Raw genomic sequence first — 14,507 nt, 5'->3', positions numbered from 1 at the left:
TGAGACTTGTTCCAAAGTGCCGGGATGAGTATCTATGAGTCGACATCCAATATCACCTGATCAAAACTTGTCTCCAAAGCCAACTCTAGAGCCATCTTTGCTGCTATAGCTTCCACTTCAATGGCTGTGAATGGGAGAGAAGTTTTTTGCGAGAGAGAAACCGTGATTTATCCCATATCATTGCGAATAACCACACCCATACTAGCACTGTTTTTTGAATCAAATAGCATGCCATTGAAGTTCACCTTAAATAGATTTCTATTCAGAGATTGCCAGCAAGTGGGTGATCATCCCACTGGTGTTATGGTCGAGGAATTATGGAGGCTAAAATCGCGTAGCCTTTCCTTTGCTTGAGGCAGCAACTGGCCAAGAGGAACTGCAAGTTTTTCAAGTTGAAAATAATTTCTCCGAGTCCATATCGCCTAGATTGCCATGGAGAAGAGAGTGGAGTCCCTATTTTCTGCAAAAACACAACCCATTAAATCAATAAATGATATCACTTGGCTTAGGCTGTTGTGATTCCAGAGAAGGACTTTGTTCCAAAGCTCCAATAGCTTCGGACAGTGATATAAAGCATGGCCTATATGTTCTTTTTGGTCTTTCGCGATGCTCACAGCAGTCATTTGTGATAATTTGTCGCTTCACCAAGTTCATCTTTGTAGGTAAAGAATTTTTTGTCGCTCGCCAAACCCAATTTTTTACCTTACTTGGAACTTGTAAACTCCGTATCGCTTTTCACAGAGGCTTTAGGCACTCTGGATCGAACTGACCAGGCTGTGAATTCTGGAATTCTTGATGCGAGAATTTGTAACCCGACTTAATTGATTATTCCCCCGTGGGGTTGAATGCCTAGGTGAGTGTATTGGGCTGATCTGTGTGGCATAATGGATTTTATTTTATTTTTCGAAACTTAGCAGGTTGGCATCTATAACTTCTTCTTTCTAGGTTTTGTGCTCTTGGTCAATTAAAGCACTCACCTTGGCCTTGGCTAGACCTCCTATACATGGTGATAAAATTTTTGGAGAGTGTCTCTCTAGAAGCCAACGCTCCCCCTAGATTGCAGTTGATCATCGATCACCCATCCACCAAACTGCTCCTCTTTTGATGACTTCTCTACCCCTAAGAATACTCTTCCACACATAAGAGGTTGAACTTGGGTTTGTGGCTTCCATGATTGTGTAGTTAGGGAAAATTTTCGCCTTAAAAATTCAATAGAACAACAAGTTTTTATTATGCAAGAGACGCCATGTTTGTTTTGCCAAGAGTGCATTGTTAATCCTTGAAAGATCTTTGAACCCCATTCCACCTTGTGTCTTTGGTTTGCATAAATCCTCCCACTTGGTCCAGTGTATCTTTTGGCCTTCCCCTCTTTGCCCCCGAAAAAATTCTCAAATTAGAGCTTCTATGTTACACCCCGGTTATTAAGTGTAATTTGGAGGAAGCTTGAAGGGCAAATGGGTAATTTACTCACAAGATATTTTTGGGGCAAATCAGTAATTAAGCTTTTCAACTTAAGTCACCCCCCCCCTTTCTTCCTCATTTTCATGTTGATATCTCTCTCCCTCTTGACCACTGCCCCTTCTCTCTATTTCTCTATTCTTCTATCTCACCCACCCACTGAAACACACACAAACACACTCTAGCTCCCATCTCCTTCATCATTTCTTTCTCCTCTCTAGTCGAAATCTCCCTATTAAGGAGGATTATGTCTCCATTGATTCTCCTAGTAGAGCCAAAACTCTATGACATTTTGAAGTGCAAGAGACCCAAGGTAAAAATCTAAGTTTTCTCTCAATTTCTTCTATGAAATCCCTTGGGTTTTGTTAGTTTATGATTTTTATGGTATATACTTGATGGGTTTGCTGAGTATTGGAAGTTTAGAGGGTTATGAGGATTTGGGCAGCATGAGTTTTTATTAAATCTGAAAATTTCAAACTATTTAGGTGTGTTTGCTTTGATGGGGTGTTTTGGTTGTCTATTTTTACTAGTGCGTATTTGAAGTTTGGTTTCCTAGAGCAGCTATATAGGTTTTCTTGTTGCATTAGTTGATTCCAAAGTGTTTCCTTTGCATTTAAATGGCTTTGGCAAGTGTGAGTGTGAGTGAAGTGTTAACTTTGAATTTATGAAAGTGGAGTGTGAGCATGTGCTTTTGCATACCTAGTGTTTGATAAGTTGTTTATATGAGATTTTGGGTTTGATTCCTTGTTTTTAATATGCTTTAAATCTGGTGGTTTTAATGTTAGTAAATTCTCAAATAATTTGGGCTAGTCTTACAACTATAGCAATTTTCTAAAGCTGTCATGACAGATTTGAGTCAGCCACAATGCATGATTTTTAAAATTATAGAAAAATCTTTTTAGGCTGAATTTTCTGTGGTACATTGTATACATATAGGGGAATGTTCCCTTATAGTTTTGAATTAATCGGATAACTTTTCATTGGCCAAACAATTTTTACAAAATGGCTGCCCGGCTATGTACTAAATCTAAAAACAAGACTAAAACGCTGAGAAATTGTGGAATTAATCCCAAACCTTGGTTGATCTTATATTAGCTTAAATATATTATTTAGTACCAAAAGAGATTCTTGAGTATGCTATATTATCTTATGATGCACATTATTGCGGTAATGAATTTAAAATGTTTTGGTTGTTGGCACTATGAGTTTCTTGGATGCTTGTTTGGTTCCTAATTGGGAAGGGAATTTGTCTTAGGATGGGCAAGCTAGACTTTAAGGTATCGTTATGATTTATGGAGATAAGCGTGATGGTACTTTGTGAAAGGCCTTGTTATTGATAGGTTTGATCATTGTGTTTCTAGGTTTCGATATTCTTGGTCATGGACCTAGTGACTAGATTAGTTGATTTTGTGATGCCTGGTTGAGGTAAAACTGGTTGGCTTTCCGAGGTAAGTAGCTTTTTAATGAGATTTTTGAAAAATAACCATGTTGCATAAATGTTGTTTTTGGGTTAGACACGCTTTTGGAAACTACCCATGGAAACTATATTTTCCTAAAAAACTATTGTGTCGTAACCTTAATATATATATATATATATATATGATTATATATGAAAATGCATTATATTTGGTATTGTATTTGGGGAAATGCATGAATTGTTGATATAGAAAAATTAGCATTTTTTATTTAATCTTTGATAAGGAAATCATGGATTTTATGGTATATTGAAAAATTTAAAGATGCTTATCTTGTCTTATTATCTGGGAAATTGATAGAGAATTTCTTGACAAGAATGAAGTTGAAAACCTTACAAACTTTGTAGAAGTTAGATTATTTAAGGTTTTTCTAAAACTACCTGGATATGAACTATGCGTTCCAAAGTAATGTAACCTGTGAGTTTATGTGGTTTTAACACCATGCCATGTGTGATTTCCCGGTGATCACTTGATTTAGTTTTTGTAGCCTTTGTGACAACATAATTAAATCTAGGTCAGTGCCCTTTCACTTTGGATGATGCGTTCTTCCCTACTGCTCATGGGGGGAAGAGGTTCCTTGATTGTGTGTGGGTGAGGCTGCTACCCATGGGGCCGAGAGACTACATGCAAGGGAGGTCCTATTTGATGCACTCTCTTTACTGCCCATGGGGGGAGAGAAAAACCTTGAGGGTATGGGTGAGGCTGCTGTCCATGGGGCTAAGAGTCTACATACCAAAGAGGACAATATCATGCCAGTTGTGAATGGGTGGATCCCTTGATTGGTCTATGTGGTAGTGTGGTATTTTTGTGATAATTTACATTATGTTAGATATTATAGTTTTGGAAATTATATTGTTGGTGTTCACAGATTATATAGTTTCAAGATATCTACCTTGAGAAACTTTGTGTTTCGTTAATCAATCATTCTTGTCAGATCATATTATTATTATTGAAAATGAAACTTGCATTTCTACCACCCCCATTAATTATGCTACTTACTAGGCTTTAGCTTATTCCACTCTCCAACAGTTTTACAGATAAATTAGTTATACGTCAAGTACGAAGCTTAGTTTTTGGTGGTGATGGGAGTACTATGCTAAGTGCGAGATTTGTCCATAAATTGTTTGCTTAGTTTACTAAATTATTCGAGGCCATAGTTAATTCCACTGAAGGTTGGGCTCTTGAGGTTTGTTAGCCTTGGGCATATTAGGTTTAGATTCTGTTGTGATTATGTATCTTAGAGAGGATTGTGATTTTGTGTTTATTTATTTGGAGCTTTGGATTTTCATGTATATTTGGAGACACATGATTTGTAGTTTGTATTGTTTGTAAGTGTGATTATAGAGCTTTGATTCATATTGTGGAGAGATCAATATATTTATTTATTTTTATCAAATGGAAAGAAAAAAAAATCACTACAATACATCTTGAAGGCTCGGTCTTTCATGCTTTGGACCCTTTTGGCTTTGGGGCGTGACATTCTATATCATGGCACAAACCGCTAGGCAATTTGAATCATGACATCATATAAAAAGGTAACACTTGGGCCACTACTTTTATTAGAATCTCTTGGCGTGCTTGAGATAATAATTTGCCCTCCCATCCTTGCAGCTTCTTCCACACCCTCTATTTAAAGTTGTCAAAACTCTCTTTCATTTTTTGGCCAATAAATGATGGTAGACTTAAATATTTTTCATATTGTTGGACCAACCTCACCCCACGAGCTAATTTGATTGTATCCTGCAAATCCTATGAGGTTGACTTGCTAAAAATGAGAGTGGTTTTCGTTCTATTTATCTACTGACCTGATGCACTTTCATACATGGCTAAGATCTCCAAAAGCTTCTAGCACTCATTTTCTTTTACTTTGCAAAAAATAAGTCTATCATCTGCATTAGTCTAGGACCATTCTGGCAAATAGAAGCCCCCCTTATGTCACCCATTGTTTCAACTTTTTTCAACAGCCCATGAAAACTTTTACTTGCATAGATTACTAACTAATTTCTTATACTATTATTAATTATTATTCAGATATGGGCTTCCAATCAGCCCTATTGCTTAGGCATAATTTAATCTCAATCACTCAAATCATAATGGTGCTATTGATAGTTTACTAGTGGATATCTTGAGCGATGCGCGGTACATTTTGATAAATTTAGTAAAAAATTACTTATGATCCTTTGATTTTTAAGTCCAAAGGAAATGAGGATTTATATTTGACAAATGTTGAGGCAAATAACCATATTACTCAATATTCATTGAATCTAACTCTTGCAATTTTGCATTAAATTTAGTCTTATGCATAAAATTAAAAACCTTTCTTACTTCCTATCTTTCTCATAACTTTTTGGATCCATCCATATCTATCCAAAGCATTTCAAATATAAATGTATACAAATTCTTTAAATTTTATTAATGCATCAAAATAAATGCATATGTCATTACTTAATAGTTTGATATAAATGCTAAATTTAGATAAGATGGAAGCCCAAATGGAAAAAATATCAAACAATGCGTCACTTGATAGAGCCTCATGCTCTCGCACATAAGGTATCTGTTTTTATATATATACTTAATTAATACTTTGATATAAATGCTAAATTTAGATAAGGTGGAAGCCTAAATGGAAAAAATATTATACAATGTACCACTTGGCAAAACCTCATACTCTCGCACATAAGGTCTCTGCTTTTATATATATACTAATATTATGCTCGTGCAATGCACGGTTTAATAAAAAATATTTTGATAATATAATTGTAGGGTCTCAATTTACATTCCAAGCCTAAAACGTATGGGATGTTGGCCCAATGAGTCCAGTACAATAAATTTGTAGAGAGTGGGTTAAAGAACTAGGCCTTAATGAATTGAACAACGGATAGATTTAATTTAAATGACTGTCAAACACAAATAAGAGATTTGGTCTTCAGATATTTTTAGTACGAGGAGGTCCTCCTTGTATAATTTAATCACAAATGAATGCAAAGATAGTTTAGATTGCTACAATCTTTCTTCTCTCTCTTTCACCTCCTCTTTTTCATGAAGAGCCTTTCACATTATATATCCTCCTTTGGACCATTTTCATCCTACACTTGTTGATTATCCGATCTCTTACTTGAGTACCTGTTCCATCAGAAACCCCCTCTGGTTCTCTGTGAGTTGTGGTAGCCAAGGTAGCTTTGTTCAGAGGTCTTCTCCACATAAATGCGATTAGAAAAGTAGCTACAATACATTTAATGCGGTGGTGGCAACTTCCCTTAGATATTTTTAGGTTTCCTTTTTTTTTTTTTTTTTTTTTTTGTATATTCATGAGGCATGTCCCCATCATTGGAGCTTCTTGGAGGATCACTCTAATAGCTGGAGTACGTACTTTGAACTATATTCATCATATCCGAGGAGGAGTTTCTCCTCGGACCACCTTTTATTCGTTTCCTACTTATGAGATTTTAACGGGGAACATGTAACAACTATTTGCTCTTTCTCGGACCTATCAATGTCTTTGGACAAAGCCCAAGGCCCAACATATGGTTTTGGGCCCTTTATCCCTACAATAATTAAATTTAATAACAAATAAAATGAAAAAAGAATTAATTTAAAATTTAAGATTAAAAAATAATTTGTACTTGTACACTTAAATAAATTTAATTTTTATTTCTTATTTTAATATTTAAATAATTTTTTTTTAGTGTTGATTTCATTCAAATGGTTATAAGTTATATCAATCCTAAACCAACATATGTATCCATATGTAACATTCTAAATTAATAATAAATAAAAACATAATACTCTTAACTTAATGTATTATTCTAACTTACTAATAAATAAATATAACACCCTAACTTAAAGTAATATTTTGTGATTGTATTGTGTTTTAGCCTTTAAGAACACATATATTATTTTTTTTATCATAAAAAAAAAAACACAGATATTAATATTACACATGAAAAAATAATGAATTCAATAATCGAAACGGTTAAAAACAAAATTAAGCCAAAACTTCAATTCATTAATGAAAAAATATCCAAATTTTTGAGCTTAAAAAAAAACAGAGTTAAATAAAGATAAACTTATATAGAAATTTGGACGGATGGATTCTTTTGTATCCAATTTCATGTTTGATAACAAATTTTGCTTTTAATTAATGAATATAGATTACATGGAACAAAGCACCAAAAAAAAGTCATAACAAATTAAATCCATTATAAAATATTGATGTCAACAACAAATAATCATGTAATAAGAAATTAAAAAATACAAATATATTGCTTGCTATATTGACTTCTAAAAAAAAACAATTAAAGGTGTAATGAAACATAGAATTTCATATTATATAATAATAAAAAGGCAACAAATACACAAAATCTATTCAATATGATGAAAGAAAAAAAAAATTACCTGCAAGGTTGTAGGTAGGGCAAAGAGGAGAAACGTAGCACTTTTCAATTACAAAAGTTGCAACATCAAAAATAAGTACTCATGAAAAAGCATTACTACACCAACATTGTTAGAGGTAACACTATTTACATGCGGACAGGCCCCCCCCACCCCCCAAAAAAAAAAAAAAAAAAGAAGTAAAGAGACAAACACAGCTAAGCAAAATAACACTTGTATTGTATTTTAGAGTAAGATAAGATTTTAAATCTTTGTTTTTGATACTAACTTCTTAATCCGATAAAGTTTGAATTTAGATGATTTATACTTAAACTAAATGTCCTTCGATTATTTTTTATTGGATAAATATGGATAGAATTTCATATTAGTATAAAGAAAGAAAGTACTAATAAGGATAGACGTTTTTTTTAATGAATTAAAGTACAAAACTACAAATGAATGGTGCTTTAAATAAAATTGATAAGCATTCAATGATTGATTAAGATTTTGTGTACATCCTAAAAATTGATTAAGTATTACAATTTAAGTTGATAATAATAACTAAACTTCTATTTTATCAAAAATATTCCAATTTTTAAAATCTAAACAAAATTCTTCAATTTTTTTTTACATATAGTAAGAATTTATGAAAGTGTGAAGTTGAAATTAAAAAAAAAAATAGAAATTATAGGAGAAGAAGATAAGAACAAAAAAAAAATATCTATTTTTTTAAAATATATAAAAAAAAAATCCTGCAATTTAAGAAGATAAGAACAAAAAAAAATATATATATATAAATTTATGAAAGTGTGAAGCTTAAGAATATATATTTTTTTTCTTAATGGATGAGAAGAAGTTAAGTTGATATTAAATTATTGAGTTTTTGTGTCTATCAAACTTTATCTAAAGAAGTGATTTCAAATTAAAATTTTTATCAACTTAGAAATTATAGGAGAAAAAGATAAGAACAAAACAAAAATATATTTATTTTTCAAAAATCTATTAAAATTTCTGCAATTTGGTAAAGTCACATGACGCAAAAAAAGAAATGTAGGAAAAAAAAATGCAAGTTCTATCTCTTTTTCCTTTTACGTTTTTTAAAGAAACGTAGGGAAAAAAATGAAAATTCTTTTTTTTTTCTTTTACGTTTTTTTATCTCTCTATTTTATTTAAATTCTATTCTTAGGTAATTCTATTCTATTGATTTTAGGATTTGTTGATAACATTTTATAAAGTCGCTGCTTTTATATATATACTTAATTAATACTTTGATATATATGCTAAATTTAGATAAGATGGAAGCCCAAATGGAAAAAATATTATACAATGCGCCACTTGGTAGAACCTCCTGCTCTTGCACATAAGGAATCTGCTTTTATATATATACTTAATTAATATTTTGATATAAATGTTAAATTTAAATGATATAAATGCTAAATTTAGATAAGATAAAAGCTCAAATGGAAAAAATATCATACAATGCGCCACTTGGCAGAACCTTCTACTCTTGCACGTAAGGAATCTGCTTTTATATATATATATTGATTGATGATTGATTGATTGATTGAGTATTGTTACATTTATATTTAAATATATCAACATATATTATTGATTCATGCATAGCACATGTTTTTGAAGTTCAAAACAAGCCTCTAGATAGGGTCTGGCTGTCAAATCTCCTTTCTTCAGCTTTTATATATATCTTTCTGATCACCTTCAACTTAAAGGAATTAGATTTACAATACAATAACCAAGAATGGGCTGCTTTCCATTATTCTCTACTGTTACTCTGTTTGTAGCATCTCTTTCTCTTCTCATCTCTTGCTCTTATGGTGTCAACCCTGATGTCCTGGCCACCATTTGCTCCCAAACTCAAAACCAAGAAATCTGTGAGAGTATATTAACAAGCGATCCGCGTACTAGCTCGGCAGACCTCCCCACACTCTCATTAATATCACTTGAGCTAACAATGAAACAAGCTAGTGACAATAACCAGAGTTTTACACAATTTCGTGACAACACTACCAATCCGTCTCTCAAAAATGATTTTTCCAATTGTGTGACGCTTTACAAGGATATGCAAGACAAGCTCAATGCGGCTCACCTGTTGTCAAAGCAGAGAAAGTACAAGGACATCACTGATTTAGGCCAGTTGACTACTCTAGCTTACAATTGCGAAAATGGCCTCCCTTCTGATTCACCTACTGCTGCTATAACCGAAGATATGCTCTTGACTAGCCAGACTGCAATAAGTGTCAATGCATACATTGCTACATAATTTGCATACATATTTGACGGAAAAATATGTGCCTTTCTTTTAATGAAATCATTGTCTTGATTCACATTTATTTATAATAAATTAAGGGGAGAGGGCTCAAACACGGAGATCAATGCTATTGTGATCAATATATGGAGTCCTTTCTACTTTATTGAGTGACATTTTCACTTTCTATGCTTAATTCGTTATGTTTTAGCAATATATTTAGCTCAACTAGTAAAATCTTTAATAGTTGAATAGAAATCTGAGTTTTAATCCTTGCATACACCAAAAACCAATTAATATTTTAGTTTAATGATAAATAGCTATCATCAGAAATGAACGCCATATATTAAAATTTTCTATCTAAAAAAAAGCAATAAAACAAATAAAATATGTTATTCTTTTATATTAACATATCTTTTTTTTTCACCACCCCCTCCCCTTCCTCTCAAGTTAAGGAAGTGCCATTAGACCAAGTGGGGTATTGCAAATGTATCCTTTTTCTTCGATAATAACATTGAGTATATGACTCATAAAATAAATCACAAAGAATGTATCCTTTTTTCACTACCCTGAATATTTTCTACAAATTACTTTAAATAAGTGTCTATATATATATATATATATATATATTATAATAACAAAAACGGGTTGTTCCTTAGTTTCTGGTTTTTGTGTGTAAATCAATTAATTTATTAAAAAATAAATACTTTCAAACTATTGCATAAGAAGAAGAAACACATTGTTATAAGTATTAAATAAATAGTACTTGATTATCTTTAGGTTGTTGTTATTAGGTTGCCTTTTCAGCACCAAATGAAGATGATTAACCACCATGATGTATGTCCCACTAAGATGGCCAATCATATCAAAATAAATCAAATGAAATAATAGTACTCTCTACCACATTTTATGAACAAGCTCTAATATATAAAGGATTTTACTAATGTGTGCCCTTAATTTCCACTTTTGAAAAAAAATTTCTCGAGAATTGAAAAAGTAATGATAGCTTTTTCAATTTTCAAAAAAATGTTTCCAAAAACAGAAAACTTAATGTGTGCCCTAAGGGCACACATTAACCGGACCCATATATAAATAATCTCTAAAAAATTGGAATTCTCTTTTTTCCTCGAAAGTGGCATAGAAGTGCAGACCAAACAGCACGAAAGAAAGAGAAGAAAGCTATTTATTGATCAATAGAATTGGTCAATCCAATGTTTAATAATAATAATGTAATTGTCATTTTATATATAATAATAAAAGAAAACATTGGAGAGTGTTACCTAGGGCCGGTAATGCTATTTATTTATTTATTTTATCTCAATTAGTATTTGTTTATTTAATTGCCCAACGGTTTACTGACACAATTTATTGCTTTTTAACGAAATTTGGTAATAAAATAAGGCAACACGGTTTAATTGCTCAATTAGTATTTGTTTATTTAATTGCCCAATGGTTTTCTGACACAATTTATTGCTTTTAACGAAATTTGGTAATACAGTAAGGCAACACGGTTTAATTGCCGTGAGATTTGGTCTTTTTTCATATGCAACATGATGTTCAACTATGATTGGAACTTGTATCTTAGACCAAACGCTAATTAATAATTATTGTTGTACACATTAAATTATACATTCTCGTACATAATTAATTGATGTCAAAACTTGTTAGGATCATGCTAACGAGTGTTCTTAGGGTATTTGTTAATAATCAATTTTAAGAAAGTCTTAACATTACTTTTATGGGAAATGAAAAAAGTTGTCAAAATATTATTATTATTTTTTTTTCATAGAAACTTTCTTTAACTGGATTCTTAACTAATGCTCTAAGGGCACTCATTAGCATTTCCCTAATTATAATTGAAAGCATGAGTTCCTCAAAAAAAAAAAAAAAAAAAAAAGTACAATTTTAGTTGTCTTGTATACATAGTGTATCACCATTCTGGACCAAATAGGATAAAATTTTGTTTCTCTTAAATTCTATGAGTGAATTCCAATGGAATTATGGCTTGGCATTTGTATAAGATTACACGCACAAAATTGCAGCTCATCAAGTTACAAATATGCTCAACAAACGAGCTAAAAATTGAAGAAAGTAAAGTCATGAAGCATTGACCAGTCCAGTCCTAGTCAAGGGTACTGACTTTTTATATATTTTGATCTTATACACAAGAAAATTTAAATTTGTAAGTGAAAAGCATTACATATATTGCCTATCAAATAAAAGGTATAAGTTTTCAATTATTGGTTAAAAAGAATACGGGTTTGAATGTCGAGTTGTTTTCAGTGTTACTTTAGTTTAGCTTTTGTAGAAGTGAGTCTTCAATTTTTTTATTAAGAAATAAGTGGGTTTTATGACCCTTAAAATATAAGGTAACTACTAACTATGCATAATTGCATTACTCATGTCTTATCTCTTATAGGATCTTTTTTGTCTATCCTTAGTGGAATGCTCTTTTCCCTTGATAATTATTTATATATAATAAAAATAAATATATAAATAAATAACCAGAACATCAGAAACATTTTTAGTGCTTAGAATCTCTCTCTTATCTTATCGTCTCTGCAATTTTATGGGCAAATCTAGCCAAAGTTTGGTATCTTGTATTTTCCGCTGACTTGTTTGTTAAAAGATAGGATAAGAAGTGATTTTAAGCAACTAGTTTATTTGCTAAGAGGTAAGACAAAAACTAGAATTAAGCAAATAAGCTAGCTAAAAGCAGGGATGCCATCATCAAAAAATTATTTTTAGCATGATTCAAACTGTCAATTTTCCAGCCAAAAAACCAAGTTGTTCATCCGCGCGATTAAATTCAATTCACTTTTTTTAATAAATAAGCTTGGTTCCTAAAGGAGATGGGGGTGATTGATGCTTTATAACTAATTGTGCTATGCTTTGGTTCCTATTAAGAAGCAGATTGGACTTAAAAATTCCACAGTATAATTACTCTAGAAATCCCCTGCTAAATTAAACTTTTGCTTATGCTCTATGATGGCTCCAAAAATTCGAAGAAAGGGGATTTTAACATCCGCTCGTTCTACGATAGGCTTCGAAGTCCCTTGCCTATTTTCTTTACTTGGAAAGGTATTTGGAAGGTTAAGGCTCCTACGTACGTCTCTTTCTTTGTTTGGACGGCAACTTGGGAGAAGATTCTTACAGGGGACATTCTGTGATGTAGAGGCTTTGATTTTGTTGACTGGTGCATTATGTGTCATTGTAATGGGGAGACGGTGAATCATTTGCTTCTCTACTGTGAAAAAGCTTATAAGTTGTGGAGTTTGGTTTTTAGATCTTTTGGGATTTCTTGGGTTTTGACAAGATCGGTTGCAGATACGCTTTTCGGTTGGTGGAATTGGTTGGAAAAGCACTCTTCTAGCATCTGGAATCTAGCTCCGCTGTGCCTAATGTGGTGTATTTGGAGGGAGCGAAATTGGCGAACTTTTGAGGGCAGGGACAAATCCGATGACTAGTTGCTTGCTTATTTTAGTGGCTCTCTCTTTGATTGGTCTAGGGCTTGGGGACTCACCTCTAGTGATTCTCTCCCTTTGTTTCTGTGTTCTCTCCTTTGTAATTAGCTCTTTGCTGTTTTCTGTTTGTTTTTGTGTTTCTTTTCTTTTTTTCTGTTTGTTTCTTCCTCTGTAATCTTTGCTCTGCCTTGTGTTTTCATGAGGTAGTTCTTGAATATACTTCTTTCTTATTTATCAAAAAAAAAAAAACTTAGGCTGCATTTGACAAGATGTAAAATGTTTTCCGAGTATAAAATATTTTACGGAAAGGAGAACATTTTTTTTTTCCGTTTGGTTGTGTACTGTAAAATACACCTGAAAAAGTATTTCCAGTGTTTGGTTTTGCATGTAAAACATTTTCTAGAAAATTGTCAAAAACCTTACCCTTTTTTTTTTTTTTTTTTGAGAATCCCCCCAATCTGGGGAAAAGTCAAAAACCTTACCTTAAATACAAGCAAATCCTAGCAAAAACAAATCAATTGCAACCAAGAAAAAACTATTGTTACTACCTCAACCAAATCATGTAAACAAAATAAAAACACACTATATAAACCCCATAAAATCCCAGATCTTGAGGGAAAAGAAAGGAGGTGGGTCTTGAGGGAAAAGAATGGAGGTAGATGGGTCGATGAGGATGAGGGATGGGTTGGCGAGGACGAGGGATGGGTCGATGGAGATAGGTTGCCGGAGTACCCTGTGAACGAAGGATGGATCGGCAGAGGACAAGGACAAGGGATGGGTTGGTGAGGATGAGGGATGGGTCGGTGGAGTACCCTTTCCTTGCTCGGCTTAAGGGATGGGTCTTCTTTCTCTCTTTCTCTGGGTGTGAGTCCGACGAGAGGAGGCAGGTGGACACGGGCTTGATCGGCGGTGGACGCGGGCTTGACTGGCAGTGGACACGGGCTTGATCGGCGGTGGACACAGGCTTGACCTTGGGTAGCTCTCTCCCTAGTTCCTTTGGCTTGGTGTGAGTCTGTGAGGAGAGTGGAAATTGTTTGAAGGTAAAGTCAATGTGTAAAACAATTTCTGGCTCTAAGGGCTTAATTTACGGTCAACTGAAATATATTTTCAGTTTGACCGTATTTTCATGTGCACCCAAACATAGTCAAGAGTGTAAAATATTTTCCAAATTTTGTTTTCATCCAAAACAAACGCAGCCTTAGTTGATAGGAAAAGGTAATAACTAACTCTAAAACGTCGATCTTTTTTATTGATCCTAGCATTTTACTAGGAAAATCTAACTACCAAATGAAGCTTATGGAAAATTGAATCTATAGACATGAAAAACAAAGGATCATTTTAAAGGTTTTCTAACCTTTAAAGGGCAGTAACCACTAAACATCATTTTTGGGGCCTTGGGTTCCATATTACTCAACGAGTTTGTGTTCTATCCTAATGCATAAACACACTGAAATGACTGCATTAGCAAGATAGTCT

At 32.9% G+C, this 14,507-nt stretch overlaps 1 protein-coding gene across 1 annotated transcript; it reads left to right on the top strand.

Annotated features, from left to right (window-relative positions):
- Positions 1 to 9,044: 9,044 nt before the first annotated feature.
- LOC126693609 (pectinesterase inhibitor 2-like) lies at positions 9,045 to 9,704 on the top strand. The gene has a single exon (XM_050389649.1). It carries the CDS (start codon positions 9,061 to 9,063, stop codon positions 9,580 to 9,582), a length of 522 nt encoding a protein of 173 aa, XP_050245606.1. The 5' UTR covers positions 9,045 to 9,060; the 3' UTR covers positions 9,583 to 9,704.
- Positions 9,705 to 14,507: the final 4,803 nt, after the last annotated feature.

This window comes from Quercus robur, chromosome 7, assembly GCF_932294415.1.
Source record: "Quercus robur chromosome 7, dhQueRobu3.1, whole genome shotgun sequence".
Taxonomy (NCBI): Eukaryota; Viridiplantae; Streptophyta; class Magnoliopsida; order Fagales; family Fagaceae; genus Quercus; species Quercus robur.
The sequence above is the reverse complement of the archived record's forward strand: the minus strand, read 5'-3'. Positions and strand labels throughout refer to the sequence as shown.

Coding starts and splice junctions, on each gene's coding strand:
- LOC126693609 (XM_050389649.1), top strand. CDS start 9,061: ATGGGCTGCTTTCCATTATTCTCTACTGTTACTCTGTTTGTAGCATCT.